Source organism: Phasianus colchicus, chromosome 19 (genome assembly GCF_987193195.1).
Source record: "Phasianus colchicus chromosome 19, bPhaCol1.hap1.1, whole genome shotgun sequence".
Classification (NCBI taxonomy): Eukaryota; Metazoa; Chordata; class Aves; order Galliformes; family Phasianidae; genus Phasianus; species Phasianus colchicus.
Window position 1 is genome coordinate 5,427,236 of NC_143454.1, and position 16,832 is coordinate 5,444,067.

At 46.7% G+C, this 16,832-nt stretch overlaps 1 protein-coding gene across 5 annotated transcripts in view; it reads left to right on the forward strand.

Annotated features, from left to right (window-relative positions):
- Nucleotides 1-16,832, forward strand: part of PAPPA (pappalysin 1) — a 345,861-nt gene that overhangs the window by 286,945 nt on the left and 42,084 nt on the right. For all 5 annotated transcript variants that reach the window (XR_016458996.1, XM_090121651.1, XM_090121650.1 and 2 more), the window contains 3 exons: nt 7,707-7,820; nt 8,238-8,373; nt 12,245-12,458. Coding sequence is in view for 4 of the 5 variants with exons in the window: in XM_090121651.1 (XP_089977777.1) it covers nt 7,707-7,820; nt 8,238-8,373; nt 12,245-12,458 (464 nt within the window). In the remaining variant the exon portion in view is untranslated. The remainder of the gene's footprint in view (nt 1-7,706; nt 7,821-8,237; nt 8,374-12,244; nt 12,459-16,832) is intronic.

Genomic DNA, 16,832 nt, shown 5'->3' on the forward strand with positions numbered 1-16,832 from the left:
TAATCCTTCTAGGTGAAACCCTGGCAGTGCTGGGAGCAAAGTGCTGTTGTTTGAGAGCAGCACCTGTGTGTCCTGTCGCCGTGCTGAAGGGAGAGCAAGCTCTGGTGTGAATAACCAGGAGCACGTGGCAGGAAAATGGTTGAGTTACGCATTCAGGTGCCTCCCGTAAGACTGTGCTCTGTGTTGCTGTGCACTGTGAGTTATCACTTGCCTTTGCACCCATTTGCTGTGCATTGCTGAATAGCAAACGAGGCAAGAGCAAGTGCTAATTGCCCCCTTGAGCTCCAAGTGGTAGTACATACTTGTGAGCCTGTGCAAAAGATGAGTTGATTATTAAATCCCCTTCTTTTTCTTGCTTTTTCTCTACAGTTCCTGGCCCTGGCTCAGGTGATGTGTTTGGGGTGATCCTTTGAACCATGCAGAGATCATCTGGTTAGGGTTTTGTCGTAAAGTTAAAACTCCATATTGTTTTTTCCACAGGTCCAGCTAGCATCCTACGTATTTTGATTGCACCTGGCTGGATGTCAAAGCCAGTGTGGGTTTGGGAGAGGGCCAGTCAGAATTGATTTACAGTTTTTTCAGGTATACCATGTGAAGTTTATGGTATTGTGTGATTTTGATTTCTAACTCATTTGTTTTAAATGAAGTTTGCTTTGAGTTTGGAGATAACAGAAATTCAAAGGAGAGCTTAAGCAGTGAGGGACTGCGTGGTTTAAAATCTGAACTGCATTGCTTATATGCACTCTTTGGAAGTGAAATAACTACTTTTTTTGAGAGAGAGAGCTGAAGTTAATAACACACGTTGGATACACATGCAATTTGGGCCATCATCTGATGGAAATCCCTGCAGCTTTCGTTTGCTTTCCTGAAATTAAGTCGACTTACATGACAAAGTAAAATAGCCCTTGCATCTCCCACTCATTTTTGAATGGGAGCCCTGTGTTACATCCAGTACTCTACCCTGAGAAATTTCCCTTTGGTAATGAACACTATCATTTTTTACTGTATAAGTAGAGGGATTTATCATCCTGTCACACTGCAAGCAAACTACAGATGCCAGCATTGGTATTTCCACGCACTTAAAGGTCATTTCTCAATTAATAAAAAATCCAGCCAGTCCTTCAGATGAAAATTGTGGTTCTTTGTTACGGAAACTGTAGTAACAGGCTAATTGAATGCCAGGCCTGCAAGGTCCAGACACCATCAACTGCTCCAGATTCAAATGGGAGGGACTGTGCTGAGACTGGACACAGCAAGTGGCAGTGGGGCTTTGTTCCATCCTGCACGAGACGCAGTCTGCCTCTCAATCCCACCACCAAATCCTGTTCTTCATTACACAGGTAAAATGGACAGATGCAATTTCCCCTTATTTTTGAGCCAACTGAATCTGGGAGTAATACAGCATCAGTGTGCTACCCTGGGAGTTTTATCAGCTTCCAGTAGATACGGCTTTTCTGTTAATCACCTGCCTGCGTGCCTTTGTCCTGGAGAAAAGCAACCACACTACATGTTTTCATCTTTTGCCTTCAGACCTCTAAGTACCCCAACTAAAACAGGCAAACGCAGACAAAGAACATGAAATCTAGTTAGACTGCATTTTCAGACTCATTCCTTGCCACTTTAAAAGCACCACCACTCAACAAGCATTTTGCTGCAAACAAATCAGGCACAGAGGACCAGGAGAGGTTTGAAGTAGAAGCTGCAGTTTATAAATATCAGAGGTCAGGGAGAGTTGCTGTTCAGGATGAGTAGAAGGCAAGAAGGCTGCTGAAGGGGAGAAGACACGAGTTTCATGGTTTTACACTCATAGTGTGTGCTGCAATCTGTTTTAGTTTTCTTTATTGTTTTTACAACTACAGAGTGTTGTAAATCCATGGTTCCTGCGCAGAAAAAATAATGCATAGATACCAGTTTGGATAAAATAACTTTGAATGTTTTCCTTAAATTTAGGAGGCCAACATGAAATGACCCAATACTGACTGGAGGTGGAGGAGCCGCCATTGCTGGAGGTGCTGAAGAAAAGGGCAGATGTGGCACTGAGTGGTCAGGGCAGTCACAGGCATGGGGTGATGCTTGGACTAGGTGATATTATTGGTCTTTCCAACCTCAGTGATTCTGTGTTGGTCAGCCAGGTGTTGACTTGAATCTCCTGACAGGACAAATCCAGAAGAGCGGAAATATCATTTCCAGAACACCAGTAAGGACATTTGTCCTACAACCTGTTGATTAGAACCTAGAAGAAAACCCTGAGCAAAACTTCTGAAGCCCTGTATCTCAAATTATTTGTGTACAATTTCCATCTGAGCTCTGTGGGCTTTGGAGGTTTGAAATGGTCTTAGAGATCGGCTGATTTTTGTGGTGTTTGTTGGAACCCAAATGGTGGCCTTTTAAATGGCCCAGTGCTCCCTAATATGGGCAATTTCTTTCTTTCTTTTCTTTTTTTCTTTCTGTAACTCCAACCCAATTCCCAGCCGAAATGAGGAGAGCAGTGCAACAGCTTTCAGAACAGATTGGAAGTCTGTGCTGCAGCAGGCAAACTGGGGGTGTCCATGTGGCAATCAAGCTGCCTGGTAATACTGGGCAATGAGCAGGCAGGAACCTTTCTGATATTTAGCAACCACACCATCAGTGGAAAAAATTGACCTTAGGTCTGCAAGAATAATAGCATACTGAAGAATAAAATGTCTGGGTAATGGTCAGCCCCCATTTCTGGCAGTGAAGAGAGGAGGTTTTCATCTAAAAGGGATGTGTTAAAATGATGCATGTGTCATGGCTGAGATGCTCTGGTATTTGTTGAGTTAAATATAAATAACATTCTGCTGAGCAGAATGCTAAAAATTATAGGCTAATTAGGGTTCATTAGTACAGTTGAAATCTGTTCTTCAGCTGGATCTTCAAACAGAATGTCCTGTTTGTGCCTCCGCAGATCTCCTATCGGTGTGTGAGTGTTTCCATGTGCTTGTATAGCCTCACTTGGGACATTCTGTGCTCCACAATAGGTGCTACTGCGGGTTTTATCAGTGGATCCTCCTCCTGTTTGTTTTGGGGTCACAATTTTGCAAATGGGACAAACCCACAGCATTGTCTCAGTGCAGAAGTGGCAACAGGAATGGGGAGGTAGAGGCGGCGGTGTGGTGTTTGGGGCGTGATAGCATCGTCACCCCTTTGCAGTCTGATGGACAAACACTTGTGATGGCCGTTCCCAGCCGTACGTAGCCCGCAGGCACGGTCTGGAGAAAGCCCTGCCATGGGGAACAGATGGGTTTGGGGAACAGACAGATTTGCTGTGTTAGGCGCCTGCGGGCACGCAGACAGGCACGTCCGCTCCCACCGCGGTTGCCAGCACTGAGCAGGGCAGTGTCCCATTTTGAAGAGCAGTTTTTTGCCTGTCTGCATTTAGGATTATTTTGATACAACGACGTGAGAGTTGAGAACTACCAGTGTCTGCAAAGCCTGCGGTGTCGGGCTGTGCTTGCTCAATGGGAAGGACAGGGCTGGATGTCGTTGATGCATGTTTAACCCACTCCTGTGCGAGGCATCTCCTTCACATGTGTGCATCCCTTCATAACATCTGAGTGCCTTTTTTGTGGTTATCATAGAATCACAGCATGGCTTATGGTGGTGTAGACCTTAAAGATGATCTAGTTCCAACCCTCTGCCATGAGTGGGGTTGCCAGCTACTAGGTCAGGCTGCTCAGGGCCCCATCCGATCTGGCCCTAAATGCCTCCAGAGATGGAGATGGCATTTACACTCAGCAGACCTTTGTGATGTGGGCCATCAAGTATCATTCTCACCTTACCAGTGTGGGCTGGAGAAGCCCAGGACCATGTGCCCAGCCCTCAGGAATTATGGTCCTTAACTTGTGGTGTGCTGGCAATAGATCCCTCCAACAGAACATAGCCAGCAATGCAATGAGAGGCCTTAAGTTGTGCCAGAGGAAGTTCAGGTTGGATATTAGGAAAAATTTCCTCTCCAAAAGAGTGGTCTTGAGCAGTCTGTCCATGGAAGAGGTGGAGTCATTGTCCTCGGAGGTGGGAGATGTGGCACTGAGCGACAGGTCAGTGGGCATGGGGAGAGTGGGTTGGGGTTGGACTTGGTCATCTTAGAGGTCTTTTCCAACCTTGAACCTGTGAGGCCGAAGGCAGGTACCATTGCTCTGGTCACGGTGTGGGCTTACAGTGGAACATCCTGCAGTGCTGTCTGCAATCTACCTGTTACTCATGAGATGGCTGGGCCAACATTCACAAGGCTGCCTTCCAAAATTTGGTCTTCAATTTTCCCACATTACCTGGAGGGGAAAAAATGTTATGAGGAAATGAAGCTGGTTGCAATGCTAAATGTTTTTTAGATGTGGCAATGAACTGAGCACTCCTGATATATCGCTTTTCCCTTCCTGCTGACACATTCTTTGGTCCCCTTGAGTGAGAGAAGGAAAACAGGAGAGGCGGTTTGAAGAACATGCTGTCCCTGTGATTGACAGGGGGCTGTGTAAATCAGTCAAAGGGAATCCTCCAGGCATTCCCTCTTGTGAGAAGATCCCACAGTGCTCTCTGGCCACGCTCATTCTGTCTTTCGATGTTTGTGTACAAAGTGTGTGGGTGGGAGACGAGCTGGATTAGAACCTCTGAAAGGAACAGACATAAACTTTTTTAATTGAAAGCAGCTTTCTAGGGAGGGGTATGGCATGGGCTTCCAGTAAGTAGACACAAATAGTCCCCAAATACTTTGGAACAGAGGCTGGACTCCTAAGGTTCTCATTGCTGTGTGGGGCTGAGAACCTGGATAAGCCCCAGTGAGTGAAGTTTTGAGTCTTGCCTGATTCCGTCATTCTTCAAAGCAAATACTTCAGTGTGTGGTAACACCCTGAAATGAAAAGTACATCTATCCCTCCTTCCCTCCGCAGCTGTCAGGTGCTTTAACTGCTGTTTTTCATCATTGTAGCAAACAGGAGGATGTTAGAAAATAATTTATTTCTCCTAAGCCTGAATTTGTAGCCATGAGGAGAAGTGATGCTGTCTTCCAGGCCATTGAAATGGACTGAGATGCTATTTTCTAATCTCTTTGTCTCCTAGTGCTCCTTTCTTGTGTGTTTTCTTCCCCCTGCATGCAGCTGTCCCGTACCGCTCAACTGTGGCTTAGGAGTGATGGCATGGCAGTAATGGATGCCTTCACTCTGCTGACATCTTCTAGGGATGCCCTGGAGGCAGAGGTGTGAAGGGCTGTCTGAGCAAGTGGTTCTGACTTTGCCAGTGTTCGATGACGCTCGGTTGCTTGTTAGAATTGAAAAGGGGATACGTTTGCCATGAGTAGGCTATTGGAACCATTTATCTAATCAGGTTGTTATTAAAAATCTCCAGGAACATGTTAGCACCAGGTGGACTTGCTGGATAGCAGCTGGTGTAAGAGAGGCTCTCGAAGTTGCTCCTAATATCACGTCTGCTAGACATTCCCCATGCTTGCCAATCATACTCTTCTCGTGGAAGAACATTTTAGTTGTTTTGAATCCCTTGACGAGGAGCAATGGATCAGCAGGAAGGAGCCTGTCGAACCTGCTGGAATCAGAGCACTCTCCCAAGGCTGCACAGCCTCCAACGCAGGCTCTTTATGTTCAGGTTTTTGCTGATAGTCTCAGGCAGAACCAGAGAGTGCTGGAGTTCACGCACACGCACACAAATCAAACAAGGCATTTAGAAGTTATCAGAGATTTCCAATCCACCTCAGCAGGGGTTTATTTTGGGTTTGATTCAAACTTTTGGTGAGGGTCCGGGTGAGTTTTTAATACAGGTTTTCACTCATCCATCAAGTGGCACTTAAAACACACTGAACGTCAGGAATCTTGTTTGTTTCAACCACCTTTTTGGAGCAGTAGAGCTGGAGGAGGTATAACAACAAAATCACATAAAAGTAATGAGACCTTTGTTCATGTCAAAGAGCTCTCTGACCGTATAAATTGCAGATGTGGGTAAGATAAATTCCCTAGCTGGAGAGGTATTAAAATAAAAACCACGCTCCCAACAAGAGACAGGCTGCTGAAAATGCAAGAAGGGAGAATTGCGAAATGGTACATGTCGAATTGCTGGCCTGGATTTCAAATGCCAAAGATAGTTTATGTAAAGCCTTGCTCTGCTGTAAAATGTAACACTATCCACTGGCTAGCCTCAATGAAGCTTGGTCACAGTTGTTTTAAAAAATAAATAAACTAAAAATCTTCTTCCAGCCCATTAAAGCTGATTTATGTTTTGCCCATAGATTCCTCTGTGCTGGATCTTGAGGGACTCAGATTATAGAAGTGATTACCTCACTCTTGGCCAATCTGGTTTCTCGTTCCCAGGCATCCCAGGCTCTCTTTGTATTGCACTGACTTTGCCTGTTGAGACCAAGAGGTCTCACACAGCTACCAAGCAGGCACAAGACTTTGAAAGATTAAAAGCACCTCCATTAATACCCTCATTATACTTCAAGGTTTTCATTTTGTTTGAATAATCAGGAAAATTGCTTATGGGAACGGCTGTAATGACAGCACGTCACCATCAGGTTGCTCAGTTAATTCTCCAGCCTTGGAAAGAAATCTCATAATGTCCCCCAAAGTACATGGCTTCACTTAGCACCTGATGCAAGTGCCTGTGCCCCAGGCTCCCCACGTTGCACACCCACCAGGCTGCTTGGGCCCCCCGGGTTGCACTCACAGCTCCGCTGCCAGCACACTGCATGGCCACGAGGAACTGCCTCCCTCCCCATCAGTTACCCAAGTGATGTGGATGTTAGCAGGTACTCTTCTGATGAAAGCAGTCCTGGAGTGCAGCTGTTGCCTTTTGGATTGTGCATCTTTCCTTTCTTGTTCTTCCTTTGGGAATGAAGGCTGTTTGAAGGCAGTGGTCATGCATGTTCCTTTTTTTTTTTTTCTTTTTTTTCCAAGCAGCATCACTGCATTGTGTGGTTTCAGGGTGAATCCTACCATTTCTTGCAGCTTTGTTTCTACTGATGGCACTGCAAGTCTGTGGTACTTAAATTCAGGCATTCTTTCATTTGGGCTTTTCATCTGTGCCAGCATTTGGGATTCATCTACTCGTTCTTCACTGAAAAGAGGAATAATAATCCCATTGCTGCCTGCCATGGAAAGTACTGTAGATATAAGAAGATGATTCAAATTACAGAAACTAGTTAACAAAAAGAGAAACGAGTTTGCTGAAATTGGGTTGTACAGACAGGACTTTCCTGGCTATGCCTCTTTCCAAGTTTATATGGCCATCTGCGGCTTCCCTGGGGTTACAGCAACATGCAGGTTTAAATAGGACATTGCTTGAGTACTGTGGAGAGCATCTGCAGACTGTCTGTGCTTGGAGTTGGCATGTTCAGAAGCGGTCGTCACTTCGAGTCCAGAGGGAAGAGCTGCGGTCTGTTTGGGTGGGAGCAGAGCTGGGCTGCATGCTGTCAAGGCCCTTGTTGTACCAAATTAAGAGGGAACTGTTGGCTGCCATCCGGCTGCTGTGAGTCTTTTGCTCCTTTTTATGTTTCGGGTTTTTCTCATTGAGGTGGAAGACCTGGAAACTTAACTTTTGAATAATCTCGTGGTATTTAGAAATGTCACTGGTGTGTATTATTTTATCCTGGCAGTGCACCTGGACTTTTTCCCCCTGCTTTAAATAGTCACAGTCCTTTCCTGCTGACACCTACATCTGTTTGGATGTTTCTTTTTCTCCCTCAGACGTGTCGCACGAAGGTGATTGACTTGAACGATGGTGTTTCCCAGTATGCCTGGTATCCCTGCACTGCCAACTTCCAGTACTCCCACATGGCACAGACCATTTTCTGGCTAAAGGTAAGAAGTAAGACTTGTGAACAACACACATCTCTTTGCCTGCTTGTATGAAGTTACTCCAGTAGACAAAATAGCATGGGACTGCCTTCCCAGGGCCAAGCAGCAACTTTCTTTGAAGTACGTTTAGTGGGAAATGGCAAAACAAAGTCTCTGAACACCATCAAGGGAGTCAGTGGTGAAGTCCATTCCTGTGGCAGGTCTCGGGAGTTTCTTAGAGGTTGCAGCTCCAGCTGCAGGGCTTTTTAACTCAAGTTTAAGCTCGTTTGTGTAGGAGAGATTGGAAGAGAAGACGTCTCCGTGACCTGGAATGAGAATTGATCTTTTAAAAGTTCAGCACTGGCTCTTTGTATTTTTTTCAAGTACAGCACATCTGCACTTTTCTCCATCTAAACCCATGTGGGGCTTTTGTTTTCCCAGGCTTACTTTTCCACGCCGATGGTGGCTGCAGCAGTCCTTGTCCACTTGGTAACTGATGGGACCTATTACCTGGATCAGAAGCAGGAGACCATTGGTGTGCAGCTGTTTGACACCAAAGAGCAAAGCCACGATCTCGGTGAGATTGTATTGAATTTAAGACCCTCTTTATTGCTAGCGTAATGGTAGCTCCATTCACAAATTATGACCTGTACTCCTACTTAGTTTTTTCAAGATCAGACAGAAAGAACACTTGCTTATTAATGCTCCAAGACCTGAGTTTGACTGGAGTGTGTTGAAAGCAATGGAATGTTTTGCCCAGACATTTCTCCATACTTCTCCATTTTCAGAAGAGTTTAGTTCCCATTTAGTCATTAGAATAAGATCACGTTAGTGCTTCATGCAGAGAACCCCCCCGGAGGGACATTTACAGTGATACAGATGAATTGCTGGTAGCAGAGAGAGAGAGACATTAACCCCATTCTGTGGCAGCTGGAGCAGCAAATGCTTCTGTTTCACAAGGTGTAGTTGGTTGGATTGCCCAGTCAAAAGAGGCTGCATCTAGCCCTGCTCGCAGGGAGGTTTCCACAGCTGTTTAATGGTCTGGAAACTGCATCTTCTAAAGCTTCATTGTAATGCCTCCCATAAGCTCTGGAGGGGATCCAGGGATGGCTGCTGAGCCAGCTGTGTGAGGGCCATTTGCTGGTGCCATTGTCCAGCCTAAGAAAATCATCATCAAGATGCTTTGATGCCTTACAATGAGAAAGCTTTATTACTCATACAGATTCTTTTCTTTCTGGGGTAACAACCTCTTCATGAGAAACATCAGTTCATCTAGGCCAAAATGTGCTAGGTTTGATGAAGGTCAAACGGGACCCATGTGGGCTGGATGAGAGATGCATTGCCTCAAGCCTGTGCCTGGCAGAAGCTACGGACCTGCTAGTCATGGTGAAGTCCCTGGATTGACCATTTGTACCTCTACTTCAAGCACAAATACCTGGGAAAGTTGTGTCTTGTGCACTGATTACATGTGCATTTGAGCTTGAGGACCAGGGAGCTCTCCCTAGCTTCCAGCTCTGTGGGCAGGGTAGGGCTTGTGAAGTTCTTTTCCAACCCTTTTCTTTGACCTTTTATGCACTGGGAAGAAAGCTGACAATGCCATCTTGAAAGCTTTAAGGAAATGCAGCCCCCTCCCCCAGCTTTCTGTGTGACCAGAATTTTGTGGTTTCAACAAGCTCAAACTCCAAGAAGAAGGGACACGCACAAGTGAAAGGGGTTGGATGACTGTCCAATGTAACATGTAATGTTGGTGGGATGTAGAACAAAAGAAAGGCAGTGTGTGTGGTGTCTCTTGTCAGAGAACAAAGAGAAATTCAGAGCAATTGTGCAGGTTGAGTCAGAAAAGCTCCCAGTTGGTCAGAGCCCTGGATTGGTTTTTATCCTCCATTTGCAAAACAGTGGCACATAGCTCTTTCCCTCTGAGAAATAAATGATGGAGACACAAGCGTGCCAACAAATACTTAATGCAATATTCTGTAAAGAGACAGATTATGAGAGAAAGAGAACAAGAAAGAGGAGCAAAGAGGAAACTGAGGGTGAGGTTATGAAATCCTGGATGAAGTTGCAACATGGCTTTGGCATGGGTTAAGCCGATGCCTGCAGATCTCCCTGGCTGAGATGCTCCCTTCATCATGGAAGAGCCCCTCTGACCGTCTCAGGGAGGCTCTCCTGGAGCAGGGGAGAGGTGTAGGTAGGTTACCCAGTACTTCTCACTCAGGCAGAGCTCCTATTGCTGCTTTCACTGAGGTCTCAGTGCAGCACGAAGCCCTTTTCCCCTATGTTTCATTTGATATTTTTGAATTATCACGGCAGCAAGCTGGAAGCTGCAGCTGAGATTCAAACTTTGGCATGCACTGGATGCAGGACTGACTGTGGACAGTTGGCCAGCCCTAAGCAGTGGCAGATGACAAGTACAGCCAGAAAGTAGAAGCAGCGTTCTAAAGCTTGGTCAGTCCTCAGTGCACTAAAACTCACACCCACGAGCGCAGTGTATCCAGAAGTGCTGTTTCCTCCCTGACCAGAATGAGGTTTTTTCCATGTGGACTCCCAGAAAATAATGAGAAACTTCTTTTGAGCTTTGGTAGGAGATGGAGAGGCTGGGATGCCAAACAACACCAGCATTGTTAATTCAGAGCATTTGTAGATACTGGGGTGCATTACAAGAGGCACTGAGGGCTCGATAGGTGGGCACAGAGCTATGGGGGCAAACATGGACAGCTCTCACTCCCCTGCCATGGGCTCCTGTGCTGTCCTGAGTGATTTTTTTTTTTTGCTGATGAAGTCATTTTGATTAAATGAACGTGACTTGTTAAGCCTCTGTTTGAGTTGTTGGGATCAGAAAGCACCAGCAACTGCAGCACAGCTCTGAGGTCTGGTTTGTTGTGGACGCCACCTGAGTGCAAGGAATGAAACTGAAGTGAATAAACAGCCTCATACCATAAGGTCTTTTTTGGCTTTCCATCAGAGAAGGCAGAAACTTCCAAGGAATTTGGGAACTCAGGATTTCAAGTATTAACTGCACCTGTTTGTAAGTGAGAAACATGCACCGTTCCACAAGGAGCTGATATCAAAAGACTTGTGGGAGGCAAGTAGACAGGGGGGTTATTTCAGGGTCAGATAAAGACCAAAACAATGAGAGGTTGGCTTTTTTTTTTTTATTATTATTATTTTTTATTTTTATTACAGGAAGATTGTTTTAAAGTAGAGGGTAGGAGATGTTTAAAGAGAGTGGTCAGCAGTCTGTCTTAATTCACAGGAAATCACTTTCTAAGGAGAAAAAAATGAAAACTTTTTTTTTTTTTTTTAAATTCCTCCCCTTTTGAACCAAGAAACCTGAACTGGAAAAAAAAAAAAATAATAATAATAATAATAATAGTGATCCCTGAGCCAGTTAAACATGCAAATAGGATTTGTTTTATTTCAAAGTCGGGAGCGTATCAGGGTAGCCAAAGGGCCTGGGCCAAAGCCGTTGCTGGGGGAGCTCCAGCAATGTGAGCGGAGCCGAAGCCAAGCGGATCCTCGGAGCGGTGCCACGGAGCTGCCGGGGCAGGGCTTTGCTGTCAGCCACCCAGCCTGAGCCTGGAGGAAGGGGTGCTGAGGACAGGAGGCGGCTGTCTGTCCTCTCAGCTGCCCCCGGGTGCATTGGGCCTAGGGGAAGTCAGGTTGGGCTCTGCTGGCTGGTGGGGATTTCATCCCGATGGCCACCGAGCACCTGCTCTGCTGGAGAAATGGGACTGAAAAGTCTCCTCAGCATCTCTTTGGTGCTGCTGAGCACCTCAACCTCTTGAGATGCTTTTATTTTCTTGAGATGCAATTCTTCTCACCTGTGAAATCCTCGGAGGGTCCATCACCCTCGCTTCTGTTTTCAGGACCATCTTTGCCCTTTTTAGGAAAGAACGAGATATCCCAAGGCTGAAAACCATTAATGAAAAGCAAAACTGTGCACACTTGGCATACAAGTCATGCAAAACAAAAAAAAAAAAAAAAAAAGGAAAAGTTTTATGTTGGGTGCTAATGACATGCACAGCTACAAACAAGCCACTGGTGCACTGCCCATGGCGCACAAAGCCACCCAGCCTGCCGGTCCTATTTGATGCTTGGGATAAAGGCTCCAACTGTCCCCTCCGACTGGTTTCACAATAGCTCAACTCCGCTTCCTCCGTGATGGTTGCTCCTGATTTAATAGAGCACAATAGAAATGTGGCTGTGGTCTAAAGAGAGTCTGCCGCGCTCGCGGAGAGAATGGCAGCCTTTCTTCAGCTGTCTGCAGGGATATACTTCTGTGCTAAGCTCTCCGGAGCGATTTGGGAAGCCCCTCCAGGCAGCTTACCATAACTTTTCAGCTCTATAGGGCCATTCCTATGGGTGAAATGCTTCTGAAGTGCTCACGGCTTCGGGAAGTGATTGTGCTCGATCTGACCCTTCCTCTGATCTTGTCTCTCCTCTGGCAGGTGTCCACGTCCTGAGCTGCAGGAACAATCCCCTGATTATCCCCGTCATCCATGACCTCAGTCACCCTTTTTATCACACCCAGGCTGTCCTCATTAGCTTCAGCTCCCAGTTTGTGGCCATCTCCGGGGTGGCCCTGCGTTCCTTCCACAACTTCGACCCCATCACCGTCAGCAGCTGCCAGCGAGGACAGACGTACAGCCCAGCAGAGCAGAGGTGAGCCGCCGGCCTGCGCCCTCACCCCCACCCACCGCCCCACACCGGGCGAGGGAGGGCAGGGGGCACCGACCTGAACCCTGCTGACCCCTTTGTGCTGCCGCTGAGAAACTGGCGCTGTTCTTATTGAGCAGGATGGATGGGACATTTAACCCGTATAGGATACCGCTAGTGAATTATTTCCTCTTCCTTTCTCCTCCCTCCTTTATCCTAAGCTTGGAATTGGGGCCAGTTAACACCCCGTGCATCCCCCCGCTTGCAGCCGCTCACACGTCGGCCCGGATCTGGCCGGCTTTGTGCTGCTGAAGTGCTGGGAGGACCTCCCATGGAAGCATCCGTGCGGGCACAAAGTGATGCCCTGCATCCTGCCTGGTGCTCAGCCCCGCGCTCCCAGCCTTGCGGTGCTCCCACGGCTGCAGCAGTGCCCTCCGCACCTCTCCGGATCCTTCCCGCGTTCTGAAAAGCTCAGTGGGACCCCCCAGGATGAAAGGTTTATGGCTGCCGTTTTATTCTTGTTGTTATTGCAGACACATCAATAGATCACCACCAACCCCTCTCGGTCTCTGCTTTACAGCATCCCACAGAGATGCTGACCTTTGGTGGCCTCTGGTGCGGCAGCTTTGCGGAGCCTTTCAGCGAAGCGGTGAAAAGAAGAGGGGAGAATTTAGCAAAACCCCTGAAAGAATCATTTTTTTTTTTCCTGCTGTGAATTCCAAGTTGTGAGCGGTCGTCATAGCATAGCGGCAGCAATAGTAAAACAAGTCGCACATCCCAGCAAAGCTCTGCTCAGCCTCCTAAGCAGGCTGTCAGGTTTTTGATAATGTTCTGGCGTGCTTTTAGGAGCTGCTTTGATTCCAGGAAAGGGGGGAGGGTGAGAAAGGGGAGAGGGAAAGGAAAATAATAATAAAGGAAAAAAAAAAAAAAGAGTATATCTATAGCTAAATCAATCCAGTCAGTGTGTTCTGACCTAGATTCAAGGAGCCCGATCGTTCCGTGCAATAGGTTGTGTAAATGGAGAGGCCCAAAGACAGCAGCACCGAGTTGCAGATGAGAAGTGCAGTTTGTGCACGTTTGGCCAAAGCCCAATGCAGGAGGGACAGAAAAAGAGAGAAAGGACCCATGGAAGGTGATGGTGCAAAGCACAGGGAGTACACGGGGGCTCCTGCACAGGACCACATTCCTCCCTCTCATTTTGCAGTGGGGACTGAACTGTTTGTTCACTTACGAAATTAGAAGTGCTCTGTGTTTAGAAAGTTATTTCCTTATTAAAAAATGCTTTCCCCTTAGGCAAAGCTTCAGAGGGCTCTGCAGCACAGCAACGCAGCCTTCAGAAATCTCCTGAAGAGGGATCACCCTCTCTTTGCTGCTTTTTTTTTTTTTTTTCCCTTCTCCTTGAATTTTTGGTAGTGTTTTGTGTTGCCATTGCAGCGCATCATCCCAGTCCTTTGCTCTCTTACACATCAGCCACAGCCCTTCTTGTTCAGGGGAACGTTGCAGGTCTTGCAGGTTGCAGTGCTGGGTTGGACTTGGAGCTGCCCATATCAGTCGTGGAACCAGAGACTGAAAGAGAGCCCTGATCCAAAGCCAGTTGAAATCAGTGGGTTTTTTTCCACTGCCTGCAGTGCTGTGATGGAAGGGGTCCATCTGGCCCTGTGGTGGGATTGTTTGGGGTGACGATGTATGCTGTCTTCTGTACCATGAGCTCTAAGCAGTTCCAAGATGTTGTGTGTTGAGCTGTGCAGCCAAGAGGCAGGTGAGCATCACTGCCCTTTGCTCTCTTTCTGCTTCATTGTTTTCCCCAGTAAGAACATAGAGAGGGACTTCTTGTATTCATCTCAACCAGGTTAGGAGCTGGGTACTCCCCTTTTACCATTCATGTTCTTTGCCAGACCCCATCTGAGCATGATCCCATGCAGCCCACACTTCGTGCTACCCTTTCCCCACTGGTTGTGCTTGCCTGATATAATTTCTTTTTATTTAGTTATTTTTTAAAGGAACTTTTCCTTCTTATGCACAAGCATTGACTTCACGCTTTCATTTTCCTTAGGTAAACATGGATATTTTTGCCTGCTTTTTGGCTTCTCTCTACAAGAGATATTATTTCTCTCTCTTCAAGGAGAATTATTTTGGTTGGAGAGGATTTATAGGCAGATACAGGCACTTCTAGGCAAGGGTGCAGACTTTAAATATGTGAAGGAAAAGAAATATATCGACCCTTAAATGTGAGCACCATTTTTATTATGAGGGTGAATGGATCTTTCCCATGAGTCAGGGGCAACCTAATAAACGATAATAAAACACATGCTCTTTTTTTCCCCCTCAAAATATGCATTACAGTTTGTATTTTAAAAGAGAAGAAGGAGCTTAAATGTGAAAATCCCAACCAACTTTATAGGTAGCTGTCCTTAGCTATCATTAGCTCTTTTTGAAAATCCATTCCATCCTTCTGAAGACATTTATAGAGGATTTAAGAAAATTCTCTGTACTTTCCAGTTGTGTTTTTCCAGTTGTCGTTGTGTTTTCTGCCACAGCTGACCACAAGCTCTTTTTCTTTCAGCAGTTTACCCAACTGCTGGAGATGGGCTGTGAAAGCAATGAGCTTTATTTTCACATTGCGTCCTCAGACCAGATATGGCGGCCAGTTAGTTCTCTGGCGCTGGTTTCATACTTACACAGCTCAAATTGTATTATTTCCTGTTCAGCCTTGTGGAGGAGGTCAGCGGGCATGGTAGTGATGGATTGATGGTTGGACTAGATGGTCTTAGTGGTCCTTTCCAACTTTAATGACTCTATGATTCTGTGACAGTGAAATGGGATGAGCAGAAGCGGTCGTATCGTTCCCCCCAACGTGGTCATTTGAGCACCATGGAAATCTGTGCATTGGGGCTGCCTTTGGTGGTGGTTCCTCAGCAGTCAGGACTTTGTCACCGTGTAGGAAACAAGAGCAGGGGTTGCCCATGCCTGGCAAGGCATTCCCTGCCAAGTGCTGCTTCTCCTGAGCAGCATTTCCCCTTCATCCCACCTGGTCCCCAGGGAGCAGGAGCCCACTCCATCCCCTTTGCTTTGTCTTGTTCTCTTCTGCTGTCAGCTCCTCCAGCAAGAAATGAAATCTTCAGTAGTGTAGCAAACGCAATTGCCCTTTATAACTGTAGTTATTTTTTTCCTTTTTGTACCAAAAGAACAGGTCTCCTCATCTCTGTTTTTGTTATTTAATGCAGCTTTCTGTGTACTGTGTGGGCCGCCTCTCCCCTGCCCCTTCCCCCTGCCCTGTGTTCTGTCATTAAGCACAATCTCTGTCAGCTTGGTTCTGGTGAAATTAATGAATTTCTCACAGAACTGTTAATCATAGGAGCTTTGGTCCGTGACATGTGTTATAATTCAGTGGGTTTTTAACCTTCGCCCCATTTTGGTAATTGGCAGACGGCATCATTTGGCTTTTATTAAAGTGGAACGCGATGCCATTTCTTTGTTTGCGGAGAACTGGCGGGGCTGTGAGCACACAGGCACCCAGACCTGCCCCAGTGTGTGGGGCCCTGAGTGCATTATGGGCTCCATAGGGCCCCTGAGCAGCACAGCTCACAATATGGGGTGCACTGAGCCCTCCCTGGGGCCATTGCCCCATCAACTGTGGGGACGGGCATGCCCTGCCTCTGCTCCCCCACATCTCACCTGGGGCTGGATTGAGTGTTTTCAGTAAATCTCAGTGTTGGTGTGCATTCCTGGCCCCACCTGTTTGCATCCAGGGGTTTGTTGGGATTGCTGTTGGGGTCGGGCTCAGCGGCACTGCAGTGAGATTGCTGAGGGGATCGTGACTGGGGGGTCTGCACTGTTGGTCACTCTCACGGTCCAGATGTGATGCAAACAGGGCTGCATCACTCTTCCAATGGCACCATCAGCACACGCTCACCAGTCCCCACCTTGCTCCAGGATTCAGGTAGATTTCTTTGAGTTTTTGTGTTCATACAAGGAGATCAATTTGGGGTTTTTTTTGGAAATCCAAAGAAGATAAGCTCATTGCCACCCTTGCAGTTCGTACCTTTTTCACTTCTGAAGCTACAGTAAAGAATGTGAAGGCAGCCTTTGCTTCTCCAAATGGCACATCTATCTTTGGATTAGAGAGAGAACTTACTCTTGTCTTCAGAGGGATCTCTACAGAGAGAGAAGACAAACTCACTATAACGACAAATCTCTCCAGAAACACCCTCAGAAGGCCTCATCATGGTGTGAGATGTGTGTGTGGTGCTACAGAACAGAACCTCAGGATGCTGCATGTCTGCAGCCTAGGTTGGCCTGGGCTGAGGAACAGGGACTTGGTGAATTGGATGATGGTTGCAGTTTTCTCGTACACAAGTGTGTGCTGTGTTCCTTTATGCT